The sequence below is a fragment of the Erpetoichthys calabaricus genome, chromosome 1, assembly GCF_900747795.2.
Source record: "Erpetoichthys calabaricus chromosome 1, fErpCal1.3, whole genome shotgun sequence".
NCBI classification, from domain to species: domain Eukaryota; kingdom Metazoa; phylum Chordata; class Cladistia; order Polypteriformes; family Polypteridae; genus Erpetoichthys; species Erpetoichthys calabaricus.
This window is the reverse complement of record NC_041394.2, coordinates 95651483-95672586: the sequence shown is the minus strand read 5'-3', so window position 1 is coordinate 95672586 and position 21104 is coordinate 95651483. Positions and strand designations below refer to the sequence as shown.

General features: G+C 38.7%; 1 protein-coding gene across 1 annotated transcript in view; it reads right to left on the bottom strand.

The window, feature by feature from the left end:
- LOC114645896 (chromaffin granule amine transporter-like) overlaps positions 1-21104 on the bottom strand; it is a 52686-nt gene that overhangs the window by 8717 nt on the left and 22865 nt on the right. The window contains exons 8-12 of the mRNA XM_028793801.2: positions 15756-15816; positions 11995-12090; positions 11776-11854; positions 9281-9332; positions 6148-6211 (exon numbers count right to left, since the gene is read on the bottom strand). Coding sequence (XP_028649634.2) covers positions 6148-6211; positions 9281-9332; positions 11776-11854; positions 11995-12090; positions 15756-15816 — 352 coding nt within the window. The remainder of the gene's footprint in view (positions 1-6147; positions 6212-9280; positions 9333-11775; positions 11855-11994; positions 12091-15755; positions 15817-21104) is intronic.

The window sequence follows — 21104 nt, the reverse complement described above, 5'->3', positions numbered from 1 at the left end:
TTATTGTTTGGCTGCTAATTAAGGAAAAAAAGCAAGAGCAAGTCAATTAAAATTAATTCAAAAGAAGTTAATTATGAGCAAAAACAGGTCACCAAATAAGAAAAGGGTTAGAATGAAAACCTGCAGCCACTGCGGCCCTCCAGGACTGAAGTTGGGGACCCCTGAATTAGACTCATGTGGGATTTATTGACACTGGGCAAAAGGCCATGGACAGTGAGACTGTGTGTCATGGATGGCGGGATCATGTGGGTAGTATTGTAAATCCAAGCCAAGCATTATGCAACTGCTGCTCCAGGGTGGCAAAGGTTTGCAGAGGTTGTGGGGTAGACTCTACTTGGTATACCAGCATTTCCTACAGAGATAGATATTGGAGATTGGCCAACAGACACACCATACAAAGAAGCTATCATGTAGGCATTTCCAGCAAAGTAGTTAAGAATTTCCCAGTGTAGAAGAGAACCTGGTCAGGACAAAAAGTCTACAACAATATGGGAGCAGAACCTTCTGAGGTGCTAAAAGTCTGAAGCTGGTACAGGATTAACATTTATCATAACACTAGGACAAGAGACAGGATAATGTTGAGGGCAGCAGTTACCATTTTTATGGTAAATACCTTGCAGTGATACAAGGTGAACAAATGTAAGAGTAGTGAGAGTGAGAATTATCTCTCTATTCTATAAAAAAATCCTGGGACAAGACAACACTTTTTCAGAGAGATATTTTCATGTCCCGCGAGACGAGACTTTGTGCCAAGAGATTTAACCCCGCCTGGGGCCGGAAATAAAAAAAAAAATAGATAACAAAATAGAACGTCATAAAGAGGTTCCAAAACGTTGGTGTGATACACATGCAGAGCAGGTTAGAGATAATGAAAGTACTAAAATTCTCAAAAGTCTCAAAAAAATGATAGTAAAGACTGCATTAGCGCAAACAAATGGAAATTATTACTTGGTGAAATAACGGAACAGCGAAAAGAGAATGAATATATAGTTTGGATTTACTGTAAACTTTAAGTCGGAGACTTGTAGATCGTCTAATTCGTGTTGCCATCAGGGAAAGTAGTGTTTCTTCCCAATGAAGAGGCGTATCCGTAAGAATTAAAAGATTTGTTGTTTGGTGAAAGTGAAATCCACATACGCGAGCAGCAGAGACGCGAAGTGGCTGGCGCACGAAGAGAACAGGGGGCGAAGCCCCCTAGTTATTACAGTATTATTATTATTATTATAGCAGTGTGAGACAATAACAGACTTATTAGAAGTCCTCCAGACCATAAGACAATTTCAAGACCTATCTGTTTTACGTACAGACCTTATCTGTGTATAGGAGAGAGCAGCTTCTCTGCCAGTTGAAGTAACAGGGAGAAGAAGGAGGGCATAGTGTTGTCTCTAAGGAAGTGGACCATTGGGATGCTTGAAAGTAACTGTACATTGCCCCTACAATTTACAGTTACAATTTATGTCACTCCCTCTTCCTCACTAGCCACTTTTGATTGAAATTGATAGGTGAATTAGTGAAAATGTTTGACTGTTGGAAAGAAGAGGGGTGAAAGTTGGAATGCTTTGGCTACAGAGTTGATGAAAATAGCAGACATCACAATGTGTAGCCAGGGCTTTGCCTGTTTATTCAGGCTTAGAGAGACAGCAGGTATTCATTATTATTTTTTCCTCACCTCGCATTATGTGTATTCCATCTATTCATCCATCCATCCATCCATCCATTTTCTAACCCGCTGAATCCGAACACAGGGTCACGGGGGTCTGCTGGAGCCAATCCCAGCCAACACAGGGCACAAGGCAGGAAACAATCCCGGGCAGGGTGCCAACCCACCGCAGGACACACACAAACACACCCACACACCAAGCACACACTAGGGCCAATTTAGAATCGCCAATCCACCTAACCTGCATGTCTTTGGACTGTGGGAGGAAACCAGAGCGCCCGGAGGAAACCCACGCAGACACGGGGAGAACATGCAAACTCCTCCATCTATTCCATTTTCATAATATTTTTTATTTGTTGCCCCCGTGTTATTATTTTGAGTTTGGGGATTCTTCAGGGGGTGCCCCTGTCATCCACATCTGATGGAAGCCGACACCAAGCAGACCTGCCACAAAACCTGATATGATAGGTAGAAAAAGCTCCTTGACATTTTACTCCTAATTCAGACTGTTTCCAGAAAGCCTCGAGGCATCTGGACATTGTGTTATCCAAAGTTCTATTAGTGTGCTGCATGTCAAATTATCTGGATTGTATTATTGTCAATGTTATCTCCATATCTGAGTCCAATGGTCATTAGGTAGCAACAGGGTTCACATTGAGGTGTACCTGACACCAGCCCAAGGAAGTGTTGGCTATATAAAGCCTGACACCGGACCAGATATAGTTGACGATAGTTGGCATGGTTATGGAGTCCCATTCGTGCAAGCCACTCTGTGGCTTGATTTACATAGAGAGAGAGAGATGCATGTTTGTAAATTGTGACAAGACACCGTGATATGGTGTTCCCTGATCCATCATTCCATTCATACTGCTGTTAGGTGTATACTGTAATTAAACTCCAGGGTTAGGGCCACCTATCATGTTTTCCAAACTTATGCTACAGTATGATGGCCCAATCATCCAGCCTTAAAAAGACCAAAGGTTTGACTTCGATCAAACTTATGTAACAGTTCATATGATAGACAAATGTCTTGTCCAAGAATTCTTTGTGTGCTTTATTATCAGTGCAAGTCCCTGGATGGATGTCACATTTTAGGGGCACTACTGTGTAACGAACACGATAGGTTTTTGCAATCTGCCGATTTGCTATGTGGAAGTTTTCCCCCCTGCATATGTGACTTACTTGAAAAATAATATGTACCAAATCTCAACTAAATCAGTCTACTGGGAGCCAAGGTGTTTCATGTAGACAGACAGAAAGACATGATGACTACAGTAGGTGCTATTCCCATATTAAGTAAGAGATTGACAAACAGACAAACTATGGCAGACATGTCTTCAGTTTTCATTTCTGCTGTTTTCCTTGATCCTGACAATACAGAAAAACTGCTAAGACTCTTTAACAGAACTCCAATAAAATACAGCTAGCTAACTTGGAGCTTAAACGCTGTCTAAACTGTCTGTGCCTGGGCGTAATGTTGCCTGGTGTCCACAAGAGGGTGGGACTGTTCGATGAACAAAGGCAACAAGAAGCACAAAGAAAGAGTGATATAAGGGTTGGAACGTCCAATAAACAAAGGCAACAAAACACACCGTGATTGAAACACATAGACTACTAGCAAAATACCCGCACTTCGCTGCGGCGAATTACTGCTTTAAAATTTTAAATAATAAACTGAGGGAAAATATACCAATAATTATTTGTTAAGGATCTCTTTGTATACCACGTTGTCAGTTCGCCCCTCCGGTTGTAATATGACCAAGCTGTGCGCTGAGCATACTCTTGAGCATGCAACATATAGTTGGCCATGTGAAAAGCAATCTTGCCTCAAATCAATGCCAACCTTTTGTAGGATCTGTTCCTGAGACTTATTAATTGTCATTGCGAAGCAGAGCCTTACTGGAAATTGTAGGCATTTGAATTGAAATGGGAGATCAGAGGGTATAACAGGGATGCGAGGAATAAAAACTCTCTCCCCTGAGCCACCGCCAGTAAAAATAGTTGCCTCAGTTAGGTTCTTTTGCAGGCATGTGACCCGCCTACCAAATTTCGTGAAGATGGGGCCATAAATAAGAAAGTTTAACATGGCGGATGTTGTCGACCGTTATGACCGTTACGTGTAGAATTTTGAAATGAAACCTGCTTAACTTTTGTAAGTAAGCTGTAAGGAATGAGCCTGCCAAATTTCAGCCTTCTACCTACACGGGAAGTTGGAGAGTTAGTGATGAGTGAGTCAGTGAGGGCTTTGCCTTTTATTAGTATAGATGTATATGTGTATGTATATATGTGTGTGTGTGTGTGTATATATATATATATGTATATATGTGTATGTACAGTATATATATATACTGTATATATATGTATGTATATATGTGTATGTATATATATATTTATGTATATATATATATGTGTGTGTGTATGTGTATGTATATTATATATATATATACAGTATGTATATTTATATATATATATATACTGTATATATATATATATATATATGGTTTTGGCAGCCAAGCGCTTTTTTTCCAACCTAGAAGACGTCTCTTGAGATCCGTTTAATCGCCTCGTTGATTGCATGTCTTCCAAGGTAGTTTCAATACCCATTTCCTGCACCGAGTCATCTCCCCTTTTATGAGTGACTGTGTTAGTGGCCGTGCTTCGTACAGGTCTTTGAACGCACTGAATACTTGTAACTGGTGTCGCCTGTCGGCTACTTTCGACAGGGAATGGAAGCAATTGTCGAGTAACAAAAATTATTTGTAAGTGATTTTGCATTGAAGAAATAGTAAAAACTTGATCACTTGGGTCAATACCTAAAGAAATACACACAGCAAATGCAATTGAGAATACACCACAATCTGTATGATTTAATTGTTGCTGTGCGTCTTCATAAACTATGGGAGGTTTGTAAGGAAACAAAGCATGAAGGAAACGAAGCTGCTCTTCGGTGAAGTTGAATTTTTTATCAGCATTTAAACTGTCATAGACATGAATTACAGCACCATCATAATAGGTACACACCCAGTGAGTCACTCGTTCAGTAGCTGCAGAAGGTAATATTTGAATATGTTTTGCATTTTGTGGAATGGGCATTATAGGTATGTCAGGAGTCCACATTAGCAAAACCTCTTGAGGTTGGAAAATTGTATGCGCAGCTAAAATTTCGTTGAATTTGCTCATGTGATCTGTTGATAAATAATCATTATTTACCAACTCATTCATTGCAAAATCTGACAGTGGTAAGATCACTCCTTCCATAACACTAAACACAAACACTAAGTAGACACTAACACTAAAAAACAGCAACACAGCCGGGAACAACACTAAATGAGATAAAGTAAAAGCCTACTAAACACTGAAGTACAAAAACGAAGTAGAAAGTAACAGTAAACTGAAACACCGCCAGGAACACCAGCACACCGCGTCTACTAAACAGTAAGAAACACTAAGTAGAAACACTAAATGAAAAAATACTATTCAGTAAGTACCGTGTCTACTAAACAGTAAATCAGTAAAGGAGAAAGGACTAAACACTATGGAAAAAGAATGGCAAGACCGCGTTAGCTGCGGAGCTCAGCTCGGAGCGAAATGAAGTGAATGAAATGAGGTGAATGGGAGGGGAGATGATCACATGACTCCAACACCCGCCTTAACTCTCCGTCCCTCCACAAACACACAAACACAGTCACACGGATCCCAACTCTCCTTTATATATATAGATAATGCGGCCATTTTCATAAATGGGTATTTTGTTATGCAAGTACACAATCGTTTACATAACATGCATCCTTAGATAGATGTAGTTATATAATATTAAGGTTGGACCATTATAGGGACAGATGATAGAGTAACATAGATAAGAAATGAAAAGAGCTAATTTATGTCACATAAGCACATCATTTTAATTAGATGACAGAAAAATTACCTACATATTGTGAAATCTGAGTGAAGAGGTTTTCCTGTGGTATTTTCATCCCTTTTCTTACTGTCCAATACTCCTTGTTTAACATTAAGCAGGTTTATAATGTTACATTACACTTATTTATTTAGCAAGGTATATGACTAAATCAATTTTACATAAAGTTTATATTGTCCTTGGCTTTGGTCTCTCTTCTCCCCAGACATATTTTGACCAATAAAACACCCTAATACATACCACTCAATGATGTGACTTCACATGCCAGCTCTAGTACCTGGCTGTTAACAGCAGACTTTCATATACTGTAGTTGTCAGTTTCCTACGGTAAGTGCCATGCTCTACTCACAAGACTCAACAGTTCATACAATGTGTGTCTATGCAGCCTGTATTCATTCTATCTGATCTTGCCTACTACACTTGTTGCAGCCATTTGGAGTGTACGTGCTGTTCACTTACAGTCAATTACAGCCTTTCAAATGGCACAAAAATAATTTTCATTTTTTATTTTCAATTCTTTCAAATAACTTGTTTTTTCAAAAAGACATCTCCAAATACATTTTACACTCACCAATTGCAATTCCAAGGAGAGCATTTGGGCCAATGAGTCCAATGATATTTTTTGCCAGGGGAACCTAAAATTAAACAGATAATATTGAACCTCTTTTCTCATGCACATTCAATCTGCATTGGCCCTTTGAGGGCTAGCCTGATATCATTTCATTATCATGTAATATTTATTTGTTTTCTGAATGAATGAAACACTTTCTGAAAGTAACTATTCAAACAAGAGCATGTGGGATACTAGAATCTATCCTGGCAGCAACTAAACTGGCATGAATGCATTGCAGGGTACCTTCCCTCACATCAGACATTGACCCTTCACATCAAATGTCTCGAACAAAACACATCAATGCTTCATTACACTCAAATGTCATGAGTTCATTTGTGACATTTGGCTCATGGTACACTTATGAGCTCTGTACACTACTCCTCTTACTTCACAGTCTCTAGGGAAACTTGAAAAATTGTCACGAGATCAGTAAACTGACCAACATAGCAATGTTAAATGGAGTAGGAATTGCATCTACAGAAATTACACTTACTTATTTGTCTGATGCCTATCCAAGGTGACTTACAACATTTATGATACAATTAGTTACATTTCATTTGTGTATTTCTAGTTGGAGCACAGGCAGTTCAGGTGTGTTGCTCATGGTCTCATTGTGTCAGTAGTGGGATTAGAATCGACAGTCTCAGGGTTTGCATTCCAAAGCCTTAACCACTACACCACTCTGCCTCTTAATTTACAGTATATGTAAAGCTTTCTTTCATTGCACACATTGAATGTTGTTTTGTGATTTGTTTTATGTTTGTGCTCTTGTTGCATGTAATGTTTTCTGTTAATTTAGTTGTACTGCGTTTAAGGTGGTGCAGCAGTTAAAGCTGCTGCCTCACAGATTCAAATCCTGCCCTTTAATTGTTACCCATATGCCATTTGTCCGATCACCCTGTGATGGACAGGCATCCTGTCCCAAGCTGCTTCCTGCCTTATGCTTGGTGATGTCTGCGTAGCTTTTGTCAAACCCCCGTCACCCAGAATTGGACTAAACTGATTACTTTATTTACTTTGTTTTATACTGTTGCACTGGGCCCATAACCAGAAGTGTGCCTTATAAGAGCACTAACTCAAATTCAGTTTGTTTAAGAAATATGAAGATGGACATCAGGATTTATTTATTTTATTTACTTTTTTATACGTTTTCCTTTCCCTTTGAACATCTGTCCCCCTTTTTTAGTGAAAAGCACAAAATGTTATTTGTATTTTGAGGTTTATTTTGTTAGCCCTTCTGGTGTATATTTTGTATATTAAGCTGACATCCACAGCCCTTCTGTTCATACTGTACACTTAGGATTTTCTCTTGTAAATTGGATGTAATCAGAGTTACCATTAACAGAAAAAAGTTTTAAAGCCATCCAACGTTTGATATGTTCAGATTTTCAAGTTGAATAGCCACTTGTGATCTTATCTGATCTGATCTGGCAGGTTAACATTTCAAATTAGCCTGATTAAAGAATTTCAGATTTTGCTGAAATTAATATAGAAATGTATATTTTTAAAGGTTTTTCAAAGTTCTTCTTTTTCTTCATATGCTGCCTTTTGTAGTGATCAACATCACAGTCGCTAACCCAAGTGTTACAGAGTCGTGATACGTTACATGATTAGCACATGAAAGTTAAGAATTTCACAGTACTCTGTTCACATGACAATAGGCAGTCAGTCAGTCAGTCAGTCAGTCAGTCAGTCAGTCATTCTCCAACCCACTGTATCCTAACACAGGGTCACGGGGGTCTGCTGGAGCCAATCTCAGCCAGCCAGCACAGGGCGCAAGGCAGAACCAAATCCTGGGCAGAGCACCAACCCACCGCAGGGCACACACACCCCCACACACCAAGCATACACTAGGGACAATTTAGGATCGCCAATACACCTAACCTGCATGTCTATGGACTGTGGCAGGAAACCGGAGACACAGGGAGAACTTGCAAACTCCACGCATGGGAGGTCTCCTTACTGTGAGGCAGCAGCGCTACCACTGCACCACCGTGCCGCCCTCACGTGACAATAATAACCTTATAAATGTCTTTCTTTTTCCCTCTTGCACCTCTCAGTTCATTTATGACTCTAAACTGGCCAGTATGAGTGAGGGTGTGTGTGTGTGTGTGCTCATCCTTTGATGGACTGGCTCCTAGTTCCCATCTTGAGCCCAGTGTGTCTTAACTGCCTCCAGCTATCTGTGACCTGAAACTGTAAAAAATGTATAAGATAATATGAAAATATCCTGAGGAAAAGTGGGCATATTTATGTAAATGCCAGCTTGTTTGGCTCCATGTCTTCTTCAGTAAGGCTGTTTACTATGATGCACTTCTAAAGAGTGTTTGAGTGGCTACCTCTGCATGCAAAGCTGTTTTCATGATGACGCTGGTATTTATTAAGACTGACTTGCTTCTTTACAGCCCTACGCATTTCTCTAAGTCTAGCAGGAGGTGTTGTTCAGCTCAGTCATTTTTAGATTAATGAAGGCCAAGTTTTGGCTTTTTAAATCTGCAATAAATGCATTAGTAGCTCCAGAGTCCTGGGTTCAGATCTTAGCCTGCTCACCTGCTGTGTGGAGTTTGCATGTTCTCCTTATGTTAGTGTATGTTTTCCTCCCACATACTGGAGATGTGTAGGTTAGGTGATGGCCAGTGCTTGCTGCAGTATGACACTTTTATTGAATATACTGGCACGCTTCACACATATCAAATTTCCTAAACAGCTTGTTGATCATTGTATCATGCTGGTTAAAATGGCAATGTGACCCAGTGAGAACGAGTGTGGTTTTGCATTTGAACATGCTTTGCCAATTACTGACACCCCATCTTACTTTCATTCCCACCTTACACTCAAATGCTGCCAGGAGAAGGTCCTGCTCTCTGAAATGGATAAGTAGGTTAGAAGATTAATGTTACATACGGAGCTACACTTTGAAACTGCAAGTGATAATGTACAGGGAGGCTCAGCACTGGCAGATTTGCCCAGTCCTTTGAGTCACCTGTTTTTGCTGTGCATCCATTTCAAGTGTCCATTTTTGCAACCTCCTGTACTCAAATTCTTTTCCATGCTCAGTTAACTTTTACTCATCTCCATGCAGTCTACTTACAAGGATGAGGCCGATACCCAAGAATAGCATCCCAATCACAGCACAAATCCACCTGTAAAAGAAAAATAAAAGCCATAAACATTGAGTATTAAGCACCCACAGTGAGTTCATATGTTCATCACAAACACAAAGCATCAAAGGCATTTAATGCTTTTTTTGAGCCTGCTTATTCTAAATTCAGGGTATAAGGGTGCTGGAACCTATCCCTGTGCCGTATAAGAACGTCTCTCCAAAAGAAAAGAGCACTTTGTTGTATCTTCTTGTTTTTCAGTGGCAGAGGTTGAAAATACAAACCAGAAACTGACATTTTTAAGGAGACAAATTGAGAATTGTAATTGAGAAAATGCCCTAAATAGGAACCTCATATTCTTTGCAAAAAAAAAAAGTATTACTTTAATGTTACAAAATCTTTCTCTTTTATTCCTTTGGCAAAGCACAGACACTGTTTAGTGCCGTTTTTTTTTGGTCATAAAAAACATGATGTCCACAATATTAAAAACTGTTGCAAGAGAGATGTGCAAAATGAATGACTTTAATTAGGGTGAGACAAAACAGAAGTGAAATAAACAAAATGAATTAAATCCAGATAAGAAAACAACATCTTAAATAGCTGGAGATCATGACAATCCCAACACCTCAACGCAACAAACACCTTGGATGAGGTGCTGGCATATTAATTTATGTATTTATAATTTCAAAGCAAATTGTAACTGAGAGAAGCAGAATAGAAGGCGTATTACTGAATGCAGCTTACTTTTTATCTATTGCTCTTTATAAAGCAGGGGCAGCACAGAAGGAAGAAGTTCATGCCTACCATTCAGCCTTCATTATTTAAACATAATTTTCTGCACTCAAATCCAACTCCACCTCCATTACCTGTCAAAAGTTTTAGAACACCTCAGTCTTTTCAGTTTTTCTTTAAGTTGATCAGTTGAAATGCAATGAATAACCTAAAATGGTGAAAAAGTTAAGCAGTAAACTGCCAGAGGTTTACATTTAAAGTTTAGGTTAGCAAAAACTGAAAGAAGATAATATCAGAAAATTACAAATGGGTCTACACTATCTATCTATCTATCTATCTATCTATCTATCTATCTATCTATCTATCTATCTATCTATCTATCTATCTATCTATCTATCTATCTATCTATCTATCTATCTATCTATCTATCTATCTATCTATCTATCTATCTATCTATCTATCTATCTATTCTTCTAAGGGTAACACTGCTCTGTCTCATTTCATTTGTTAATTGCCATTTTCTTGACGTTATCACTGGAATATGGTCCAAGTAGTACATCAGCAGGTGTAGTAACACACTCTCTTCCAACTCTGCTTTAAGACGGACTGAGGTTTTTTAAGCAATCAACAGAAGTTGGGACACCTGTGCAAATTGTTTGCTTCAACTTACAAGGCTTCATTTACTTGGATTTCTGCAGAACATCTGTAGATTGTAACCTCTTAGTTGTTCCTTGAAGAAGGCCCATTTGTAATATTCTGATATTTCCTTTTTAGGTTTTTGCTAATCTAAACTTTAAATTTAAACCTCTGGGGCTTTACTCTTTACCTTTTCACTATTTTAAGTCATTCATTGCATTTCAACTGGTTAAAGTTGAAAAAAAACTGGAAAAAACGGAGGTGTTCTAAAACTTTTGATGGGTAGTGTATGCAGTACCTCCATGCAGGGCCATCTTCACGCATGGGAATGCTGGCCATTTGCACGGGGGTCCCACGAGCATAGGGGCCCCATGCTAATCTATGTATGTTGTGACTTGCTGTCAATAAATAAGTACTATACAGCGGGTTGGAAAATGGATGGATGGATACTATACTAAATTATAAATATTGTTATTGTGTTACAAGTGGACATTGGTATTCGCCTGTGATTTAGTATCACAGTTACCTCTGCAATCTGACGTGTATGTATGTGTACGGATCTCACGCACTACATAATGTAAAAGCGTATACAGTATGTTAATGTCACTTCAACTCAATTCTCTGCAAAGAAATTTTGCAAATGTTTGTGTTGAACACTTGACTAATAATAAGTAATTCATAGTAATTTCATATTGTGCCATCTCCATCTGTATAGTTTACCAATTGAGTATCAATTATATGTTGAAATTTTTGTGATTTTCAAGGCTCATGTTATATTGTTCAAATGTTTGTGCTGATTAATTTTTGCTGTACAGCAGGTTTTTTAATGTTTAAACGCTGATTTTGTTGGAATACCAATATAATAAATACATGTTTAATTTTATCGACCATTTACTTTTTTATTCCTGAGTGGTTGTGTGGGTAGGGGCCCCAGTGCACTGCTTTGCCCGGGGGCCTATAATGTTGTTAAGATGGCCCTGCCTCCATGCCCTTGTCCTGTGCCCAGTTGGTGCCACTTCTCCAACAAGGACATCTGCCAGTGTGTAAAGATGCATCACCATTCTCACAATTTAGGTTGCTCATTGTCCTGAAGCTATTTAAACAGTGTAAAGATTACCTTCCAAATTTATTTGCAAGGAAGCCAAACATGTTGATGGAAAATAGATAAGCTAAACTGGTCGGAAGAAATGCCACACCTGAAAAACAAGCAGACAATGAAAATGTATAGCAGGCGTGAACAATGAAAAATAATAAAAGCACAAAAACAAAAGAAAAGAGACAATTTAAAACAAATGTGAAAACCCGCTAATTGGTGTCTTTGGATACACATTATTACCTAGCTGCCAGTTTGGCGCACACATGGTCTGCATCATCCAAATGGGCAGAGTCACCTCCAACATTGCAATTCCCATATTTCCAAAACAGAGAGACCCTGCAAAGACAGAGAGAGAGAGAGAGACAGGGGTACAAATCTGGCACTACACTCATCTGCAGAGACAAACACGAGATCGGTAGGTAGCACAATCAGCCTTCCTGGATCATAACCCTAAGGCTGCTTCCAATGGAATTATATTATATCCAAAAGAAGGAGCCTCATGAACTGTTTTCCTTATCGTGTCAGACTTGGGCCATCACACTAGCATTTCATAAAAACATAGGAGAAAGGAAAAAAAACAGGAGAATTCCTTATATTTTGATTTTATTCCAAGCATGTTGGCTTTTATATGGTAAATCTTGCCAGAAGCTAATTACTCTGAAAAATAAAATTCTGTTATTATTCTGACTTTTGGTAAATGCAAAAAAAAAGTGAATCAGGCATTGCCTACATTCTCCATGCTTTAAGCTCCACAGCATCTTCAGGTGACATGTAGGCACTGGTCAGATCTAAACTACTGTGCACTATTCACAGTAAATCGTGGGGATTCACTTATGAGTTATTACAAAAGTGGAACCCATTTTGTGACGCTCACACCCCTTTGCAGTTATGCACAGCACAAAAAAAAATCTGAGAAGCAAATGTGCAGCAACAAAACATGAGATTAAACAATAACAGGCCTGTGATGCCTTTAGATGTCTAGGGCTGCATGTGCGCAATACACTGAATGGATCAATGAGCGTCTATTTGCCGCTGGAAGGTGTGGGTAAGCCATCGAATTCCATTTCTAATTGCAATAGTTCCCCACAGACAAGAAACTCCCAGTAAGTGTTGGTCATAAGGTCACATTGATTAAATTCCTGACCTTTGTACACACCGCCATCACTACTATTGATTGGCTAGCTTAGTGAGGTCCTCAGATTGGCCCTGGTGTGGAACACATATAAGATCCTTCAATTTGACTAGAGAGACAGTAAAAGTCATACCAAGGTTTCTATAGGTGAAGGATCTTTAACAAGCATAAAGGGGCAAGCTAGGAGGGCCAACACATCCACCCGACTGGTTCTCTAATTTCTTGCCAAGTTGGCACCCAGATGGAACCTAACCACATTTTTCTGATAGGATCAATACTTCAGTAATTGTGGTTTCTGTATCCACCAGGTTTTTCAGGAACGTAACCCTGCAGAGAATGAGAACTGACTATACAACTGGTGGCACAGACAGGATTGGTTACTTCCAAGATCTTGATGCTTTCAGTAAAACATTACCTGGGGAATCATACTACAGTGGTGTGCCTGGAAAGGACTCATAAAGACTACCACATGTGCTGACTCTTTCCTGACTGTCACTGGACAATGCTCTATAAAAACTTAAATGGTCAAGACAATCTGTTACCTTCTGGCACAGGGGTCGCCAAGTCTGGTCCTGGAGGACCACCGTGGCTGCATTTTTTCATTCTAAACCTTTTTTTAATGAGTGCCCTGTTTGTGCTGTTAATTAACTTCTTGTGAATTCATTTTAATTGACTTGCTTTTTCAAGATTTGTTCCCCTGAATTTCTTCATTCTTTCCTTAAATGGCACCCAAACAGAAATGAAATGTGAAGTGAGGGAGACAACAGAAGACCAACTAAGTGAAGGCCTTAAACTCCAACCAATGTCACTGCAACCAGCAGCTTAATGAGGTACCAATTCTTGTTGTTAATTAAACCCATTCTTTAATTTCATATCTTTGTTGCTGCTCTTGTGGTGCAGTAGCAGACAGAAATCCCTGAAGTTGTTGAGTTTCTCTTTTCTAAGAGCACAGTTAAAATTTTTTGGGGACCTGAGCAGATCGACATTCCTGAGACCTTAACCTTTCTTTATTTTCAGATATTGTATGATGGACACCAGTTGTTTCGGTTAATTTTGTATCTCATTATTGTTTGGCTGTTAATTAAGGAAAAAGAAACAATCCAGGGGTCTGAGTCTTCAAGAGCAAATCAATTAAAATTAATGCAAAAGAAGTTAATTAGCAGCAAAAACAGGTCACTAGTTCAGAAAAGGGTTAGAATGAAAACCTGTAGCCACGGTGGTCCTCCAGGACTGGAGTTGGCGACCCCTGTTCTAGCAGGCCTCAATCTCAGCAAGCAGGAATCAATTATTCTTATTCAGATCATCCTACCAACACTACCAGATAATGAAAATTTATTTTTTTCTTGTCCTTAATGGTGATTTAGTCTTAATCCCAAATTTTCCCTGACTACTTCCCTTTGTGTTGAAACATTCCCATTCACTACCATATAGTTTTCTAAATTAGAATATCTTCATTCATTACTTTGTGCTCTCCTAGTCTTAACTGTATATTATAGGTTTGTAGGGTCATGATGGTCATATTTACAGAGTACAGTGAAACTCTTACTTACATGTGCTAATTAACTTGAAACACATTGCCACTCTCTGGTGCCACGGTTAGTGAGAATAACGGCCTTACCTTGAAACTTCTGCCTTCCTTACCTGAAACATCTCAGAACACAGTTTACAATACTATCTACCATTAGGAGAAATATGAAGTGTCACTTAAATGGCAAAGACACCTAAATGTTTTATCAATAAGACAGGCAGAAGAAATGGAGTAGCTTGGACTGCCACTGTGCTATTTGTCCACAGACATCTAGGAGTTCCTCCGTAATGAACCATCTTTGTCTACTGCTCAAAGTGACAGTAGATACCTAAACTATTCAGTCATGGTCTCAAAATCCATGTTCATTCCAAACAGTTACCTTCTCTGTGATCTGACTGTGTACAAAACATGCTAATGATTATTATCCAGGTCATGCCTCAAGCAAAACTATATGGAGATCGAACTTGTGATAACATATCATCAGAAGGGTAAAACGGAGCTGTCTCATAATGGTTTAATCCCACCTCACGTGCCACATTAGTGATTGCAGAATTCAGCGTTTAGTGAATTCTGCTTCACCATTATAGGAAGTGTCAATCTGAAGATGAGGTCCCTACAAATCTTTGGATGTCACAAGATAATGACTTCTGTGGCTGTACTGCCATAAGATGAAAGTTGTCAAACACTAGGGCAACCAAAAAGTACCAGAAGACGCAAGCAGGACCTAAACGAGAAATTCACCCATCCTATGAGTAGATATAAATGACACATGGAAAATAAAAAAAAATGTTGTCAATGTGAATCTGTAAACAAAAAAATTAATTTAAATAAAAAAAAATGCTTATGGTATCATTAATACTTTCAAAGTCTTTCACCATGTGGGATTGTGATCTTAGCTGGGTCATAAAGCCAGCCATCTGGTCACTGTGAATGATCCTAACAAGGTCTGTCAGGGACCGGCACCCAGAAGGCCGTGGGACAGGTTTTGACTCAGTGAAACCCAGAACTTAAAAGTGTTCTGCATATGATGGAAGACTAATGACCAGCAGCCGAGGGAGATTAAGATGTGCGTGATGAGTGGAATGAACCACATTTTCTTTCTATGGTTTCATTTTACTTCTCAAAGATCCCATGTTAGTTTAGAAGTGCAATAATTCTATGAACATCTTATTCAGTTTAAGTAATAATTCTGCCAGTTAATTCTCTACAAACATTCATCTCTGCTGGTCAGCTGTGTGGGGATTTCATCTCATCCCTGTGTCAATTACAATGTTAATCACATTACAGTTTAAAGATGATTTAATTTTATCTTTTTTTTTGTACCGAGGACAGTTAACTTACCTGCTGCAACGAGAATGTAGGGATCCCGCAGTAAAGTTAACAATGGTGTGCCTTTCACAGCCTGCACAGAAAGAGAGAGACAAAGCCACTTAGCCCGGCATGATCTGACACTCGTGTCTTTTATGGCCAGCTGCTCTTAGGTGTGTCAGCATAACTGGAAAATAATTGAAAGTTTGCAGACTTCAGCTTCAGGCTACTTCTGATCATCCTAATGTAACAGATCTACCTTAAGGACATGGCTCACAAGTCAGGCTCACTGTTCCAGGAAAAGCTTTGATCAGATTTCTGTTAGTCTGTCCATTGCATTTTCAGCCATAACACCTTGTGAGCTGCAAAACACCAGGCATGGGAAATGGTGTCTACAAGTCAATCTGTAAGGATAAGCTTTTGGAAAGTCTAAACTACTGATTCTCAAACTCCATCTTGGGGACTTTTGTTGCAGCCAGTTGCACACTTAGTGAGTCATTTTATCTATAATTCATCTTATTTAATTAGCTGGTCTTATTCCTCTTTTCCTATTTTACATTTGGAAAAGCACATCAAAGCAATTTTAATTTTTATGAGATATTTAGAAATAATTCAGTTTTGGCTATAATGTTAAATGCATAACTCTCTATCTTTCTATTAATTTGCCTTTTTTCTGTATAGCGAATAACATAAATTAACAATGAGCAAATACTAAAAGGCTGCAGCTACTTCAGCATCAGACCCACTAACATGCTCATTAGTAAATAATGGATTAAACAACCAGAATACCTGGAAAAGCAGAATGAAGACCATGATGATGAAAATCTTTAAAAACAGGTTAAAAAAAGACACTAAACTAACTCCATGTAGCAAATGTAAATGCCTAGCACATTCAATTAATATTTACCAACCCTAGTTTTGTAATTTCAACATTCACCTCAAAGCAAATAACATATAAAATGATAGGTTGGTTAATTACACTAGTGGTCCAATTCACAACAGGAGTTGGTTGGAACAAAAATCAGAAGCCACATGGAGTTCCCCAGGCCTTAGTTTGAGAACCATTGGTCTAAATCACCTGAGCCTCTCAAGCTTTAGGTGCAAATGATAGAGATGTGCAGCAGTGACAGGGTGAAGGTCACCCTCACTTGCCTCATCATTAGTCAATTTATGCCTTCACTTTCTGAACCCAGTTGATAACCAGCGTTGGCTTCAAGGCAGGATACAACCCACTATGGGATATCACTCCAATGCCTTGTTGTTTCATTTCTTCTGATAGTACAGAAGTGCATTCCAAGCGGGGCAAATTGTATATCTATGACAGCTACTGAGCAGTGGCTAGAATGACATTCTGACATATGTGTGAATTTAATTGCTTCATTGATTTTCTAACATGATTGATCCAATTCACTGCCACATCACTGGTGTATAGTGTGAAATAAAAATAGTTTTTAAAGCTGGTCTTGACTCAGGGTTGGCACCTAGCATGATCCATTTGAATAAAAATGCCAATTCAGCGATCGTCTTAATGGTGGGGGCAGTGCTATTTACCCATATGAGTGCCACTTCACAAACTGATGTGAAAGGCCCAGTCAGTTAAGGATGTCCCCTGTGTACACAAAGCATAAACTTTGAAAAGATGAATGACAAACAATCATTAACACGTCAACATGTCTAAAAAGAACAGCAAGTTAAATATTTAAAATAATCCACACATGTGATTGAACACTACATTTCAATTTTAAGAAGGAGACTAATGAAGAAGTGATTTTATTTTATGCTAAATGAATACCAGGCTGAAGCCGGAGAACATACAAAAGAAACAGAAGCTGTTTAAAGGAAGTTTAAAGGAACACATCCTTCCATTTATTTTCTAAGGCAGTTCATTCAACCTTTAGGATTGTGGAGCATTGGAGCCAGACTGGGAAGCATTGTGTGTAAAGAAAGAAGATTTGTGGCAGATGAAATTTAATATCAGTAAATGTAAAGTATTACACATAGGAAGTAAAAATGTTAGGTTTGAATACACAATGGGCAGTCGAAAAATCTAGAGTACACCTTATGAGAAGGATTTAGGAATCATAGTGGACTCTAAGCTATCGACTTCCCGACAGTGTTCAGAAGCCATTAAGAAGGCAAACAGAATGTTAGGTTATATAGCACAATGTGTGGAGTACAAGTCTGAGGAGGTTATGCTCAACCTTTATAATGCACTGGTGAGGCCTCATCTTGAGTTCTGTGTGCAGTTTTGCTCTCCAGGCTACAAAAAGGACATAGCAGCACTAGAAAAGGTCCAGAGAAGAGCGACTAGGCTGATTCCAGGGCTACAGGGGTTGAATTATGAAGAAAGATTAAAAGAGCTGAGCCTATACAGGTTAAGCAAAAGAAGATTAAGAGGTGACATGATTGAAGTGTTTAAAATTATGAAGGGAATTAGTACAGTGGATCGAGACTGTTATTTTAAAAGGAGTTCATCAAGAACACAGAGACACAGTTGGAAACTTGTTAAGGGTAAATTTCGCACAAACATTAGGATGTTTTTCTTTACACAAAGAACAATAGACACTTGGAATAAGCTACCAAGTAGTGTGGTAGACAGTAAGACTTTAGGGACTTTCAAAACTCGACTTGATGTTTTTTGGGAAGAAATAAATGGATAGGACTGGCGAGCTTTGTTGGGCTGAATGGCCAGTTCTTGTCTAAATTGTTCTAGTGTTCTAATGTTTGAAACATGGAGGAGGCTGACTTGAGGGGTGACTTGAGTCTATGCTGGAAACAATGAATGCGAGAGCTTGGCAGATAAAGAGGGAGTTGTGCCAGGCTCGTTCAAAGAGTGGAAGTCACATTGACTCAATGACAGTGATGGTTTTTATTCTCATTTTAAGTATTGCTTTAAAACTCACAAATTGTCAGCTGTTTGAATGGACTATTTATATATGTACTGGAGATTTTGCACTGCGTTTGGACAATTTGATTTGGATTTTTTTAATAAAAGCACTTTGTCACATTTTTGTACCTACCCCTTGGCTAGATGTGCCCTCATCTGCTCGACTCATCCCTTGGTTACATTACGGATGGTGTCGGGTTCAAGGTGCTGCCAGAAGGGAGTGGTAGTGTGGAGCCAACCCGCACCATCACAACAGTCTGGAGCAAACCATACTGCTCAGTATTAGAAAGATCTGTCTCAGTTGCAGGTCATGGATCCTCAAACAGAATAATGATCCAAAACACACAACTAAATGCACTCATGAATAGCTAAGAACAAAATATTGAACTATTCTGAAGTGGCCTACTATGAGCCCTGATTTGAATTCTATTGAACATCTATGGAAAAAACAGAAATATGCAGTAAAGAGAAGGCCCCCTTCAAACCTGACATAGCTACCTGTTGTCAGGTGCGGAAATCTCAGAAGTTGCGCAACAAAATATTAGGTTAAGGGTCCCATCATTTTTGTCCATGCCATTTTCATGTGTGTTATTATTTGAAATTATCTGTTGAACTAAAACTCTAAAACTCTAAGCAATGGTGGACGCTAATTACTTTTGTCAGTTTTAGGTTATTTCAGAAATAATTGTGGGTTCTTCTTTTTTCATTGAGGAGTAAAAACAAATTTATCCACGTCCATAATTCTAAACACTAACCCCATTATAATATTATTGAGGGCTGTAGCCTTTCCCAAGAGAATTGAGGGCAGACAGGAACGTGCAACTTAGTTCTTGTAATATTAAATTTATAATATTAAACCCTTCTATCATCTTTTTAATTTAATTGCTTATTAAAGAGATTATGGTTCCTTACAGCTCATATCCATCTGTCCTTGTTTAGCTTGTCTCTGAACATTTTCTAACTTCGTCTTTTTTGCAGTGGAAGAATAAAACTGCACACAATGTGCTAAATGAGGCTTTACAAGTGTGTTATACAGCAAAGGATGACCTGTAAGGTAGAAGGAGCTGGATACATTGATTATAAAAATACTGTATAATAAAATCCCTATACCAACTAGCAACAAACTTAAATTAAATGTATGGGCACTGGGTTCAGCCATGCCTTGCACAAGAGCAGTTTTCTTGAAATGTCTGGTTGATTTTGCTTTACATATCTCAAAGTAGAAACCAACTCATTCCAATGCACGATGTCGGCATCCCCAATTTAGATGTTACCTTTCTTCCACTTGTCACTTGCAGTAGCACCCTCCGATGCCCGGCTATATAAAATGGCAAGGGCAGCTCTGACTGGTTCTGTCCTTAAACATACTAACACAAGCAAAACAGGACTTTGCAAGCTCTGAGAACGTTGATTTTTGACAAAGTGCAGCAGATAGTTTACTAAAATGTGTGTGCTTTTTATATTTTACTTCATTTCTGTTCTTTTTCTTATCAGCCAGTTATAGAATAAAATATCAATATACAATTATAAATTAAATCAAGGGCCCAAAACAGCAGTGACTCCTGGGTGGGTAAGCCAATTTCAAGTTGCCTTCCAGCAGAAACTGTGCTCACAGTTTGTGATATGGCTTGAGGGGACATCTTCTGAGTAACATGTAATGGAGTAAAATGCTTTTCTGGCCAGACAGAGTGATTTGTGTGACTGCCTGTATTCTTTTATTTTGCTTTTATAGGAAAGGAACTAGCAAATCACTCAGGTCCAGGATAAGGGCAGGCACTAGAATGGTTGACATTCGGCCACACTTTAGAAAGAATGCGCTTGATTAACTGGAGCCTACAAAATAGCTGGATATGAATGGGTGCAAGTCTGAGTGTGGGATGGGAAGGCCTACTGCCCAAAAAGTGGCCTTCAATGTGAAACAAAAATTACTAACAAATATAATAGATTGAACACAAAAGAAAATAATAATAAAAAGAGTAATCTGGAATTTTGCATCGTATGGAGCAGACACATGAACAATGAGGAAAAGGAATATAAACAGACTGGAAGAACTCCAACTATGACTATTACGAAAGATGGAAAAGGTCAGTTGAATGGATAAAAATATTTAATAAAAATGTGGTGGAAAGATTGGTGAAGAAAGGAGCATGTTGGAAACAGTGAGAAGAAGGTAACAAAATGAAATGGGACATATACTAGGAGGAGATGAATCACTGAAAATAATGCTGGAGGGAAATAAATCAAGAGGAAGGCCAAGGCAGGATATGTTGTATTATCTGAAAGATTGTAAATCATACCAATAAATAAAAAGAAGAGGGAATACAATGGAATAACTGGCGATTAAAAGACGTGCCCTGAGGCAGATAACTAAATAAAGAAAGAAAGTTTAAGGAATTAGAGACTCAGAATGGTCCTGCTGGATTCCAGTTGTTTGATTTACTGGCATTGTGTCCACAGTTAATTCCAGCTTTGTTGCTGGCGTGAAAGCTGAGACA